Source organism: Delphinapterus leucas, chromosome 4, assembly GCF_059928025.1.
Source record: "Delphinapterus leucas isolate spDelLeu-1000000601 "Yukka" chromosome 4, BTC_Dleu_Yukka2, whole genome shotgun sequence".
NCBI classification, from domain to species: Eukaryota; Metazoa; Chordata; class Mammalia; order Artiodactyla; family Monodontidae; genus Delphinapterus; species Delphinapterus leucas.
In genome coordinates, this window is record NC_143132.1 from 131,230,917 (window position 1) to 131,244,049 (window position 13,133).

Below are 13,133 nucleotides of genomic sequence, written 5' to 3' on the forward strand. Positions count from 1 at the left end.
CCACTGTTCCTGTACCTCTTGCTATTTGTGCCTTTCTGTTCTCCCAGCTATACTTCACCGTCAACATATCTTATTAACCCATGGCCCTGCTGCTTTTCTTTTTACTGTTTCTCCCCCAACACACTTAACTCTTCACAGCTGTGGCCACCTCAGGTCCAGTCTGGAGGTTTCCTCCTTATGTTACCCAGAACTCTTGTTTGCACATGTTTCAGTTAGGAACCCACTGGCTAAACATAGCAGAATAGGTTAACAGGGGTTTATTTTTATTGTAACACCAAAAGAGGTGACAGTTGATGGCCTTGGTTTAGCTGCAAGGTCATGCCATTGGAAACCCAGACTCTGTTTCTTTCTTCTTTTTTTCTTTGTTTTAATTACCATCTTCAGCATATTGACTTTTGTTCTCATGCTTGACTCTCATAGTTGCAAGATGGCTGCCATAGCCCCAACCATCACAGTCATATCCAATGGAAGCAATTGATGAAAAGGCTCTTTCCCAAGACTTCTACTTATATTTTACTGTTCAAAGCTGTGTTATATGGGCAACTATAGTTGCAAGGAAGGTTAGAAAGGGAATAATTAGTTTTATACTTTCTAGGGTAGAGGTAAGCAAAGGAGGAATAGTTAGAAATGGACGTTGGATGAGTCATTCATCAGTAGGTAATGAAAAACAACTCAAGCCTAAGCAGAAGAGGGGATTTGTCATAAGGGTAGACAGGGTGTCTCAGAGAGCTCGAGGCAGGGGTGCAGCCAAGTCTAGGAATGAACTGGGACCAGAGACATGAGTGTAGTCAGGAGTTTTCCTCTGCTGTGTGTCTCTGTTCCTCTCTCTGTATCCGCTTCGATTTTTTCTTTTACTCTGAAGGTCAGCTTCCACTCCGTGTCTGCCCTACATGGCAAAACAAACAAGCAAACAAATAAACAGTGACAACCAAAACTCAAACCAGTTGGCTGTCAAGAACTCTTGAGTTCACATGTTACCAGTCCAGAATTCTCTGCCCAAACCTGGCTGTGGTGTGGGGGACTCATTGCCACAAGGGGCTGTCCTGTCTGCAACTATGTGGAAGGAGAAAGAGGAAGCACTTCCTGGAAAAGAGGGGTTGAGCAGAGAGTCGGTGACTGTCCACATCATGCCTCCTCCCTCCCACGGGGCACTCAGTTCAGATGCCCACATCGCAGGAGGGGAGCCTCCCTTGCCCTGGCTGATTTCCACCAATTATACCGACAGTACTGCCTGTGTGCCTGCCCCCTCTGCTTGCATGGGGCTCCTGCCCTTCAAACCACAGTGCATCTCTGAAGAGGGGCATTCTTGTCTCCTCACCAAGGGAAAGTGGAGCATGGTGCCATCTCGGTTGCTGCTGTTCACCCTTGGTGCCATTGAGGGGCTGGGGCAGAGTACTCTGAGCTCCCTCCAGTTCCCAGTGGTTGGCATGGAAACACTGGCCATCCCTTCTTCACAGAACTAGGCAGAGCCACCGCTCACAGCAGAGTCCCCTGCTGGCTGTAACCTGCTCTGTTCCACATCTTTGCAGATCCAGACCATGTCTCTCAGGAAGGTGGAGGGTAAGTCTGTACGGGGAGGTTTGTAACAATCGTGGCTATCGTCTTGGCCTCTCCTGTCTCTTGTCCCCCACCAGTCAATGTATAGGACGAGGCTGCTGGCAGCAGCTCAGGGGCCTGTAGCGTCAAGCTCTCTGGCTGGGTGGGGGAGGGTGAGAAGACGTCGGTTTCTGGGACAGACAGGGCTGCAGCCCAGGTTTGTGCTGAAGGCGTTCCATGTGGCTGGCAGGGTTTCTTGCCTGGCCTGCTCTTCTCTGTAGGACGGTGGAGACATGAGGTGGGAGTGGGGAGTGAGGATCTTGGGGGCAGTGATGGATGGGGCAGGCAGGGCTCCTGAACAGGCTCTTTCTAATTCACCGTGCCTGTGATTCAGTTCCATCCAACTTTACCTTGTTTCCAGCGTGTAGCGAGTTGACCCCAAATCTCTGCGAATCTGTGTGAATGTGGCCTGGCTGGAGGGTACGCCCTCCTCCTCTTGGGTACTCCGGCGTGCTGGTGTGCGTGCTTGTGTGTGTCTGACGGACACAGGCGCTGGCGTCTAAAGGGCGCCAGCAACCTGCCGGGGACCCCTCCTGTTTATGAAACCTGGCCCTTCTACTCCACCCCACCTCCCCTGCCCTATGCCTGTAGCTTCCCTTCTGCCTCTCCTTGCAGACCCACACATCTCCCCCGTCCCCTGCCTCGAGGCTAGACATTTCTTTCCCAGCCTCGCAACCAGTTCAGAGAGGCACTATTCCTATGGCCTTGATCTCCTGGGGGCTGGGGCTGGGGTGTGTGCCACTCATAGGAGCTGTGTGCCATGGACTTCAAATCCATTGTCCCCATGATTTAACGTGGGGCGGGTATATTGTTCTCACTTTCTGGATGAGGAGGAGCCTGAGGCTTAGAGAAGTTCAAGGACTTACCGTGTCCTGTGCAGCTCGTTGCGGGGCAGAGCTGGAGCGTGGACTCTGATCTTTCTGCCTCCGGGGTCCATGGTTGTGACTGCTGCTCCATCCTGCCTCTCTCTGCTAGAGAACCGGCTCGAGGGCTTGCCGTGTCTGGCAGGGCACTCACACGCTGTCCCGTGCTTTCCTCTAAGGCGGGGATGGGGTCCAAGGCATTGGAGACACTAACTACTCCTGCTCTCCTCAGGGATCCGCAAGGGCCCGAAGGCTGTGGACACAGAGAAGGACTCTTCCGAGGAAGGTGAGGCTCCCTTTTCTTCCCTGGGGGCTGCACTCTTCATTGTTTAGCTTGTCCCTGCTTAACGGGATCTGGCTACCTGAGGCTGGGGCATGGGAACTAGGGACGTGAAATAAATATTTCTTAAGCACTTTGTGCTTGCCAGGCACATTACACACAGGTACTAACGTGCAGCCTGCTGGTTCACCCAGGCTCAGAGAGGGTCAGTGACTTTCCCAGAGTCACGGAGCCGGCAGGTGGTGGAGTCAGGATTTGGCGCAGTGTCTGCTGCATAGCCTGTCCCTGGTGCCTGCCCCACCGCTTGCCTGGTACTACCCAGAGCAGTGGATGCAGCCTCCCTGCGTTGGCTTCAAATGACCTTTGCGGTTTTATTCTGCATGGCGAGCATGCTGCAGACAGATCACACGGGACCTAACTGATGTGCAGGAATCCTCCTCGGCGCCCTCTGCAGAGCCCTGGGTACCTGCTGCTTTAATTCACTCCCTCCGCCGAGCTCTCAACCAGATGTTTCCAGGGAATGCAGAGGAGGAGAAGTGAAAAAAATAGACTCTCCTGAGAGGGTCAGGAAGAAGGAGCTCCCAGGAAAGGTCAGAGAGCTCACAGCCAACCTGCTGACCAGGCCTGCCTGCCCAGCCAGGCTGTGATGTGACAGTCCCAGAGCGACCCAACAGGTGCACCCAGGAAAGGGTTTTATTGGTGTCACCAAAGAGTTCATCGTGGGGTGTTTTATTTTGTTTTTTAATGTAGTAGTTTACTTTTGAGACAGTAATCTATGCTATTGACCAAAAAAAAAAAAAAAAAAAGGAAGGAAGGAAGGAAGGGAGAAGGAAAGAAAAGCAAAAGGGTGCACAGTGAGAAGTAGGTCTCCCTCCTGCCGGGCCATCCAGTCTCCGCCACAGAGATTCCATTGTTAATGGTTTGTCACGCATCTTTCCAGAGATACTTGGTGCAAACACAGGCACATAGATGTATGCATTCTTTTCCTTTTTCCTAAACGGGAGCACAGTGTACATATTTTTCTGTGGTTATTGCTTAACAGCGTATCTGGGAAGTCATTTCCAATCCCTTTATATAGAGCCGCTGCATTAATTTTTCAGGACTTCACAGTATCCCGTCGGATGGATGAACCTAAATTTACCTAATCAGTCCTCTGCTACCTCCCTCCCCACCCAGTGCGTTTAACCTTGGGATACAGTAGCAAAAATTAGAGTTACACAAGCTCCACAGTGGGGATGAACCAAATCCTCCAGTGGGGGCCTAGAGTTCGAGGAGAAGGAGGCTGAGAAGGGCGAGTTAGGGAGACGTCTCCCCACCCCCTCCATGCCCCATCCTGTTGCAGGCGGGACCCAGACCTTTGTCAGGCTGTGCTGTGCTTCTTCACTTGCTGGTCCCAGACCAGCAGAGCAGCATCCCTTGGGAACTTATTAGAAATGTAAAATTTTCAAATTCTCAGCCCCATGCCACACAGACTGAATGAGAACTTCTGGGGCAGGGCCCAGCCATCTCTGTCTGCACCCGCCCTCCAGGGCATTCTGGGGCTTGCTCTAGTTTGAGGACCGCTGCGGGGCCCACGGCTCTCTGCAACTGGCTGTACACTAAGAAGCTCCCAGGCTGCTTGCAGCTCCCTGGAGGACCATGCCAGTCCCCAACTACCTAAATCACAACACGCGGTGAGGGGCATCCCAGGCATCAGTAGTACTTAAACCTCCACAGGTGATTTCAACATGCAGCCCAAACTGGGGCTCATGCCCTGTGCAAACTTTATGGAAAAGCGTCAACCCTGAGGGGCAGTGGGGGGCTTGTTAAAACACAGATTGCTGGGATCTACCTCCAGAATTTTTTTTTTTTTTTTTTGCGGTATGTGGGCCTCTCACTGTTGTGGCCTCTCCTGTTGCGGAGCACAGGCTCCTGACGCGCAGGCTCAGCGGCCATGGCTCACGGGCCCAGCCGCTCCGCGGCATGTGGGATCTTCCTGGACCGGGGCATGAACCCGCGTCCCCTGCATCGGCTGGCGGACTCTCAACCACTGCGCCACCAGGGAAGCCCCTAGCTCCAGAATTTTTGATTCAGTAGGTTGGACTGGGATCTGAGAATCTGCGTTTCTAATAAGTGGCAGGTGGTGCCGATGCCGTGGCTCACGCTTTGAGAACCGCTGCTCTAGAACAGCTGGTTGTCAGGCATGGCTGTTGTTAGGTCTGGGGAGTTTCACAAATAGATCTTAAGGCCTGGGGCCCACCCTCCGAGATTCTGCTATAATTAGCTTGGGATGGAGCCCAGGTGATTCTGATAAGAAGCCAGGGTTAAGGCCATCGCCTTGACTGTGAGCTCCTTGAGGGTTTTCTTTAGTGTCCTCAGCACTGGCCTGTTCAAGCTCCACATTACTTGTCAGTAAACGTCTACTGAGTGAATCAAAAGGCTGGTCCCTCTGTAGCCACAGTGGCCCCCGGCATTGGACCTGAAGGGCACTTCTGGGAGGCCTTCCCTGACTCACCCGGGGTGGCCCCTTTGTAGCAGTTATCCCATTTTATTGTAATTGCTTATCTTGTTACCCGCTGGGTCGGTATTTCTCAAGGTGCAGTCTGTGGCTCACCTCCATCAGAATCATCTGGGCAAGTTAAAATGCAGAGTCCAGGGCCTTTCCCCAGACCTATGGCATCAGACTCTCTGGAGGATGGGGCCAGGGAGTGTACACTTTAAACCCAGGCAATTCTGATGTATATAATTGGAGGGAGAACGCCTGATTTAGGCGGTAAACAAGGGGAGCAGGGAGCTATCTGTCCACCATATGTATATGTATACATACATCATGCATGTAAGCCAAATCATTGTGTTGTACATCTTAAACTTATACAGTGCTGTGTGTCAGTTATATCTCAGTGAAGCTGGGGCGGGGGCGGGGGGCGTGAAGACCAGAGCCCAGGGAACAAACTGCTGTCAGCACTGAACTGTGAGTCAAAAGCCTGAAATCTCTCAGTTAACCTGGGACAGGACTGAGCCAGATCTTGGAGGTCCAGACCGGCAGGGGATGAGGATCCTGAAGGTGGGTAGGGGGTCTGCAGCAGTGGTTCCCAGGAGGAGAAGGACCCGGGGATGGACACTCAGAGGGGATTGGTGGCCCTGGGTGCACAGGCTGGAGACCAGGATCCCTGGCTGGGTGCGGTGTGGCTTTGGGAGTAGAGGTTTCGGGCACCCAGGCTGACCTTGGTGGTCGTCTTGTGCTGCAGAGCTGGAGGACTCCCGCAGTGGACAGCAGAAGGTGCTGGCAGCTCTCAGTCGAAACCCCACCTTGCTGAAGCAGTTCAGGCCAGTCCTGGAGGACACCCTGGAGGAGAAGCTGGAAAGCATGGGGATAAAGCGAGTGAGTTCCAGGGCCGGTACCTACCGTTTAGACACAGGGCATTCTTGAACCGACAAAGGGTCGATTGTTCTTTACGTGGTAAGCTGATTCATCTTATTGGTTCCAGTGGGGCACCTTTGGTATCCAGGAATATAAACCTGCACAGCTGACACTGTGGTCGCTTCTCTGTTTCCTCCAGTGGCTTCCTGAGATGTCACCCTGTGTCCTGACTTCTCCGTGCTCTCCACTCACTGGCTACTTTCTTCTGCGTCTCTGTTTTGTTGTTGCTGTTCACGTACCCGACGAATATTTACTGAGCACCTTTGTGCTAAGTAGTGTACTAGATGCTGAGAATGCAGTGATGAGTCAGACAGAACTGATCATTGTTTTCACCGAGTTTACAAACGGTAGGGAACTCAGGTATTAAACAGTGATTGTCCAGAAATTTAATAACTTGCCATTGTGAGAAATACTCTGCAAGAGAGGTATTGGATGCTATAGGAATGAATAATAAGGGGATGTGCCTTAGCTTGAAGGTCCAGGTGTGACGGTGGACAGTATGTGGATATTACTTTGACAGATGACTCCTCTCCAACTGGATAGAGTCTCAGTGGAACTATCAAACAAGATGTTCCATCTTCTCCTGCACAAAGGGACTGTATGTGCCCCAAAGGACTGTGTCTCTGTTTCTGACAGAGGGAATTTAATTGGCTCAGTGTGGCCTTTGGAGGGGCCCCTTGGGTGAAGTGTCCATCATCGGTGGCACACGTGGCCATGCCCACTCAGCAGGTGGCTGTGGGTGGAGCAGGCTCTGAACATTCTGGTACAAATTAGCATTTGAACACCATTGTCCCTACATGCCCGTGTTCAACCAGAGTATGCATATTATCATGAAAGGCATTATTTTTGGCTGTGTTGGGTCTTCATTGCTGTACACGGGCTTTTTCTAGCTGCGGTGCGCGGGCTTCTCATTGCGGTGGCTTCTCTTATTGCAGAGCACGGGCTCTAGGCGCACGGGATTCAGTAGTTGTGGCACATGAGCTCAGTAGTTGTGGCTCGCAGGCTCAGCAGTTGTGGCTCACGGGCTCTAGAGCGCAGGCTCAGTAGCTGCGGTGCATGAGCTTATTAGTTGCTCCACGGCATGTGGGATCTTCCCAGACCAGGGCTCAAACCCGTGTCCCCTGCATTGGCAGGTGGATTCTCAACCACTGCGCCACCGGGGAAGCCCAGTGACATCTATTATTAAAAAACACATCTTGTTATCAAAGAAGCTGAGCATCGCATCGTTGAGAATTCCAAAAAACAACAACAACAACAACAGACACCTAGGTTTAACGTAGCAAGGATGCCCCCTAATCACTGACTGTTTTCAACTACTGCTCTATCTAACTCTGGCCTTATGTTCAGACTTGATTAAACCATTTCTTTCTAATCTTAAATGATTTCTCATGGGCTCTAGGTGGATGTCAAAAGCCCAAGCAAGTTCCAGTAGGTTTTGGAAGGGTGCCTGGCTTTGTTTTTTTGCAGTTGATGTTTTCAAATCTTGTTAGCCACGGAGGACAATGTGTCCAGCATAACGATAGTGCGTAGGGGTACAAAAAGGAGCAAGCCGTGGTCCCCCCACTGTAGGATTCGGTCGGGTGGTGGAGAGGCACGTCCCACCTAAGCCTGTATGCTTGATGTCGATGGACTGGTGCGTAGCCCCTTTGCACCATCCTGCTGTGTGTGCTTTGCTGGGGCCCCCAGGTCCTAGCCCACCTTGCTTTCAGCAGCCTGCTCGCCCTGCTCTAATGCTCAGCTCCTCTCCCAGAAGCACCGGCACTGATCCCAGTGACTCCCAGGCCAGCAAAAGCTTTGAGAGGCTTAGGGAAGGAGAAGGGGAGCCCATCTCCAGAGGGAACCTCTGTGCTCTTCCAGGACGCAAAGGGAATCCCTGCTCACACCCTCCGACACCTGGAGTCCCTCCTGCGAACCCAGCGGGAGCAGAAGGCGGGGAGGTTTTCTGAATTTCTGAGTCTGAGGGAGAAGCTCATCAAGGAAGCCAGCAGCAGAGTGAAGGAGGAGAGACAGTGGAACAGGGCCCCGGTGTCCCAGCCAGACGGCGAGGCTCCAGGTGAGCTGGCGAGTGGGCTTGCTCGGGGCTGTGACCTGCGAGGGTGCAGGCTTGTTTGCGTATAAGGGTGTGCGTAATCCCCCCCGTCCACATCCAGGGCTTTGCTCTGAAGGGCCAGATGACAGGGTCCTCCCAGGTGTCTGAGTCCAAAAGTCTTCTGCTGGAAAAACAGAGTCTGTGGATGGGGTGGGGTGGGCACCAGAGTCCCTCGGGGAAGCAGAGGAGAGCCAGGACCAGAGCTGTGCTCAGCCCTGAGCTGGCCCTGCTCCGATGCGCTGCCCCCTTCAGCAGCTTAGCTCTGCACTGTTTTACTTGCTTGGATCATAAGTTGAGCTTTGCCGCAACGGAGAGCAGCCCATTCTGTTTGTGGCTCTATAAACCAGGCCTGTCAGCACAGAGGCTGCAGGTGGAGGCAAGGATCTATCAAATGAATACTCGGCTCTGGGGCAGCGGTTGGGCCAGTCTGGCAGGTGGACAAGTCCTCAGAACTCAGATGTCTCCTGGGCTGGGTCCAGCCGCTGCTTTGTCCCTGGAATTTGTGATATTGAAAGGCCCTGTGGGTCTTGTGGAGGACTGAAGTATGTGGGCGAGGACCCTCCGCGCTCTGTCCTCAGGGCACGCAGGGAGCAAGGGAACTGTGTCCTTTGGCTCAGGAGCCCCCACCTCTAGATTCAGATCCACAGGCCGGGTGATGCCCCAGCTCCTTTCGCTCATGGATGTGTGCAGCCAGAGGAACGTCGCTTCTGCTGTCTCCTTGTGTCCAGGCAGGCCCCAACCTGAGCTCTGTATGCAAAGGAAGTTTCCAGAGTGTGGTCCACCCATCGCTGGGGGCTATGAGGGTTGATTTTAGTTGGTACGTGAATCAATAATTTCAAGATTCAATCTTTATTTTTCTTCATGTACATTGGAAAAATATTACTAACATAGCAATCCTGAGAGCTCATGGAAATTATTACTTGCATAAGTATGAAGTGGGTACTTTATGTTTAAAAGTGGTGTCATTTTATATAAAAATGTTAAATAGAGAACAGGACAGTTGCTTTGAGAATATGGTGAAAATTGTGTCGATGATCTGGGTAACTCTGTTGTATTTGGTTTAAACTTCTGGCCTTAAAAGCTCTAAGGAAAGGATAGTTTTTAGTCTTGTACAGAAATCTCAGAGTGAAGGGTGTTTGTCCTGGCTGCTAACCTGCCTTTCACATAACCCTCTGCCTCAAATGCTCATTCATTCCTAATTTGTTTAATTGAGTGCAGTATTTACTGAGGTTGACCTGGGCCGGGGCCTGCTCCCTTAGCTGGAAACCAGCCAGGACTAGGTGATGTGACAGGGCCAAGCACAGGCTGGGGCAGCTCGGAGAGGGGATGGGCCCCGAAGGAGGGTGAATGGAAGCCCCCTCTGAGTCCTGGTTTCCAAAAGAAGAGAAAGTTTTCTTGCTCTTCAAGGTGCTACCCTCCCCTCCAGTGCTTGGTCCCAGAGCCTGCAGTGGGAACCTCCCCGGCCCCCACCTTCTGTCTCCGCTTCCCTGGCCTTGGGTCCTGCCTTCTCCAGGGCCCATCACTGACCTGTGAGATGAACACTGTTCTCTCGGCATTTTGTAGGCCTCCTTCCAGCTCTGCACCCACGTGTTCTCTTTCTAGGCCCCATGAGTGCTGTACGAAAGCTCACCTCCTGTCTCTGCTCAGAGTATGCCTCTTTTGTTTCGGGGCAAAGCTGCGGGGTGCAGCCAAGGCAGTGGCAAGAGCCCTAGACTTGGGATGACTGATGACCTGGGTTTGCATCTGCCGCTGACTTCCATGGAATCGTGGGTCTTGAGTGTTCCCGAATCCCTGGAAGCCTGCCTGGGGCTAAATGGATGTTGGATGTGAAGTGCTTAGCTTGGTCTGTGCATAGTAACTGTAGCTGTTGTTATTTTCCCTCAGCAAGTTCACCCTCCTTTCAGTTTACTCTTTCCTAGAAACCCCACTTCTGTGTAAGTGCATTCTCCGAGAGTTGTGCATTTTGAACCGTCTTTTCGAACTGCGAACTACAGTAAGAAATGCATTTTATGCTGTGGCCCAGTCCACACGTGTAAGAGTTTGATAAAACAGTGCTTACTCGGACTCCCTGTGATCCACTTTCTCTCCTCTTCTCTTCCCATAAAAAAACTGCCAATCCTGCATTACTGCCCGCCCCTTGTGATTCGCGAACTGGAGGGGCTGTATCTAATTGCCTGCCTTAAGCACTCCTGCGCAAGCCGAGTCCTGGGAGGCGGGTGTGTGGATCTCGATGGCCCAGGTGGTCCACCGGCGCCCTCTGGTGGCAGCAGAGCCTTCCTGCAGGGCTGCCTGCGCTCCAGCAGCAGCCACTTGGGTTGGGTAGAGAGGGGAGTAGGTGGCCTTGGCGAAGCCAGCTTCTACGATTGTGTCGGGGGAGCTGCAGACATGTTGGACCCTCTTCAGACCTGCTGCCTCCCGCGGGTCTCCCGAAACGATGCCATGACCCTGGAACACCAGCTGCTCTCTTGGTCTCTGATGAAACCGTGGGTCCCGGCCCCAGGTCTGGCCAGCAGCAGGACACCTGGGGTGGGGGAAGTTATTAAATCCGCTGTGATTATGACGGTACTCTGCACAGAGTGACTTGCCCAGTTCCCGCGTGCGGAGCCTCCTTCTGCTTCTCTCGGGCTCGAGGGCCCAGATGGGTATGCTCTGAAACTCACTCTTACCTGTGTTTCTAGTCAAAAGCCAGCAGAGCACACCGGTCACCAAAGAGGCCCAGACAAAGGCCAGGACCCTGCACGTGGCACGGTCATCCAAGCCGGCAGAGTCCCCCGTGTCACCTCTTCAGAGCTGCGGCAGCCACGGCCTGGGCCTGGCTCAGGGGCCCACCCCTACTCCTGGCTCCAGAGCGCCTGGACCCTCCAGCACCCCGCCTTCCCTGGGGCCCGGGCTGAGGTGAGCCAGGCTCTGCGCTCTCCCTGGGTCTGTGGTGTGGCTCCCGCCCTGTCCTGGGCCCCCCACAGCCTTCTGCAGACAGGGGAGGGGCAGAGGCAGAAGTGAACAGGAAGGGCCTCAGGTGCGGTCCAGCCCTAGCTCCCATGAAGAGACCGGGGTCCTTTGCTCCCAGCCAGGACACACCTACCCTCCCCTTACTCACCTGTCCCCAAGCCTCGGTTGCCACGCTGGAGGGGCTGGGTCTTCATCTGCTCACGGAGGAGCTGGTGTGGCTGCCACTCTCCAGATGACTCCTGGCTGGCGTCTGGGCCCAGGGAGGGAGGAGGGCTGGCTCTGGGCAAACCAAACAAGCTTGCAAGTGGTGAAGTGTGGTGTTGAACATCCTCCTTCCGGCCCACACATCGCCCGTTTCTTCCTTTCCTCAGCAGTACGCCCCCGTTCAGTTCTGAACAGGCCTCGGAGGCAGATACTGGCTCTCGTGCGTCCCTCCAGTCCCCGAGAGTTCCTTCGAGGCCCCGGCTGCAGGATGACTCGGACTGGTCTGACACCGAGACCTCGGAGGGGAGCGCCCAGACACCTGGCAAGAGCTCAGGTGTGCTGGCTTCCTCAGGAGAGGAAGGTTTTCTTATAAAAATGTTAAGAGGCTTGTAGCTTCTGGCTTCAGTTGCATTTTCTAGCCAAAGATGAAAGAATATGGAACTTTTGTCTTTCCAAAGTCAGTAAGTGGAAGCGCTGGGGTGTAAGCCCAGCTCTATCTGCCAAGTCCAGTGTCCATGGATTCTGCAGTACTTCATCTTGTCCACAGTGTGTTCCAAGCCTGCCAATCCATCGACCACTAGAACCAGATCTCTGGAGAAGTACTGACGACCTGCCAGGCGAGATGATAGGGTGTAAACATCTAGGAACCGGGAATCTGGAGTCCTCGGACACGCTTCAGCCTCTGTCACTTGCTCCCTGTGTGTGCTTGTGTGAAGGGTTTTGGTTCCTTTGTTGTAAAATGAGGTTTCCGGACAAGATGGGTAATGAGGGGCGAGGTACACATTAGGCCCTTAACAAACAGTTTTTGAATGAATCAATGAGCCGAGGGCTGTCGTAGCTCCGGACCTCTGTTCAGGCCCCAGATGTTTGAATCCTGGTCCTAGTCCGTGGCTAGCTCCCTGCTTCTTGGCCGGTCCTGAGGTCTGGACACCCACTTTGCTCTCCCACGTCACCAGAGTCCGTTGATAACGTAGTCACTGCTTAGCCCCCTTCTTGCGTGGAGTTCACAGAAAGCGTGTCTGGCCCGCAGCCCTCCTGTGCGAATTTATATTGATGATATTTCTTCGTTTCTCTGTGAAGGTGTTGGAGGAGGAACTGCACGTTAGTCTTGCAGTTCATGTACCAACTGAGCAGGGATTCCTCCCGGCCTCCCGTTGAGAGGGAAGGGCAGCTTCCTAAGCCTGTGTACCCAGCCGTGTCCTTAAGTGCACAGTATACTTACAGGGTGTTCCAAGCACACGCCGGCCTCGGCCTCTCTCTCTCGGCCCCTCTTTTATTGTTTTTGCCCTTCCTTCTTCCTCTTGACCCTTTTCCACGCTCCCTTTATCCACACCAGAGCCTGGATGTGACCCATAAGGATGATGCATTCAGACTCTGGGCTTTTCCCCTTGATTGCCTTCCAGGAACACTGGTGCGGTCGATGGTCAGAAATCACGAGAAGCAGCTGGGGGCTTCGACCAAGAAGCCTGCTGGAGAGGTCAGTCTGTTCTGCAAGCCCAATGCCGGGCCACAGAGGGCTGCTGTGCCAGGAGGGAAGCCCCAGGTAGGCTGTAGGGCCTTGGAGGCTGCCCTGCAATTCCCTACAGAGCCAGCTCTGAGTTTGGGGGCCTGAGGGAGGGCCAAGCGAGCGTCAGCCTGGGCCCTAGTGTGACACTGCGGGTGACCTCACTGTCCCCTCTGCCCTTGCACAGGTAGAGCGATGGCCACTTTCCAGTGCTTGTTGTTTCATTATACGAACAACCGCTCAGTGGG

The 13,133-nt window shown here is 53.4% G+C and overlaps 1 protein-coding gene across 1 annotated transcript in view; it reads left to right on the forward strand.

The window, feature by feature from the left end:
• Positions 1–13,133, forward strand: part of DZIP1L (DAZ interacting zinc finger protein 1 like) — a 71,920-nt gene that overhangs the window by 30,772 nt on the left and 28,015 nt on the right. Inside the window, exons 9-15 of the mRNA XM_089911109.1 lie at positions 1,530–1,560; positions 2,692–2,745; positions 5,967–6,100; positions 7,997–8,192; positions 10,907–11,123; positions 11,549–11,715; positions 12,785–12,924. Coding sequence (XP_089767235.1) covers positions 1,530–1,560; positions 2,692–2,745; positions 5,967–6,100; positions 7,997–8,192; positions 10,907–11,123; positions 11,549–11,715; positions 12,785–12,924 — 939 coding nt within the window. The remainder of the gene's footprint in view (positions 1–1,529; positions 1,561–2,691; positions 2,746–5,966; positions 6,101–7,996; positions 8,193–10,906; positions 11,124–11,548; positions 11,716–12,784; positions 12,925–13,133) is intronic.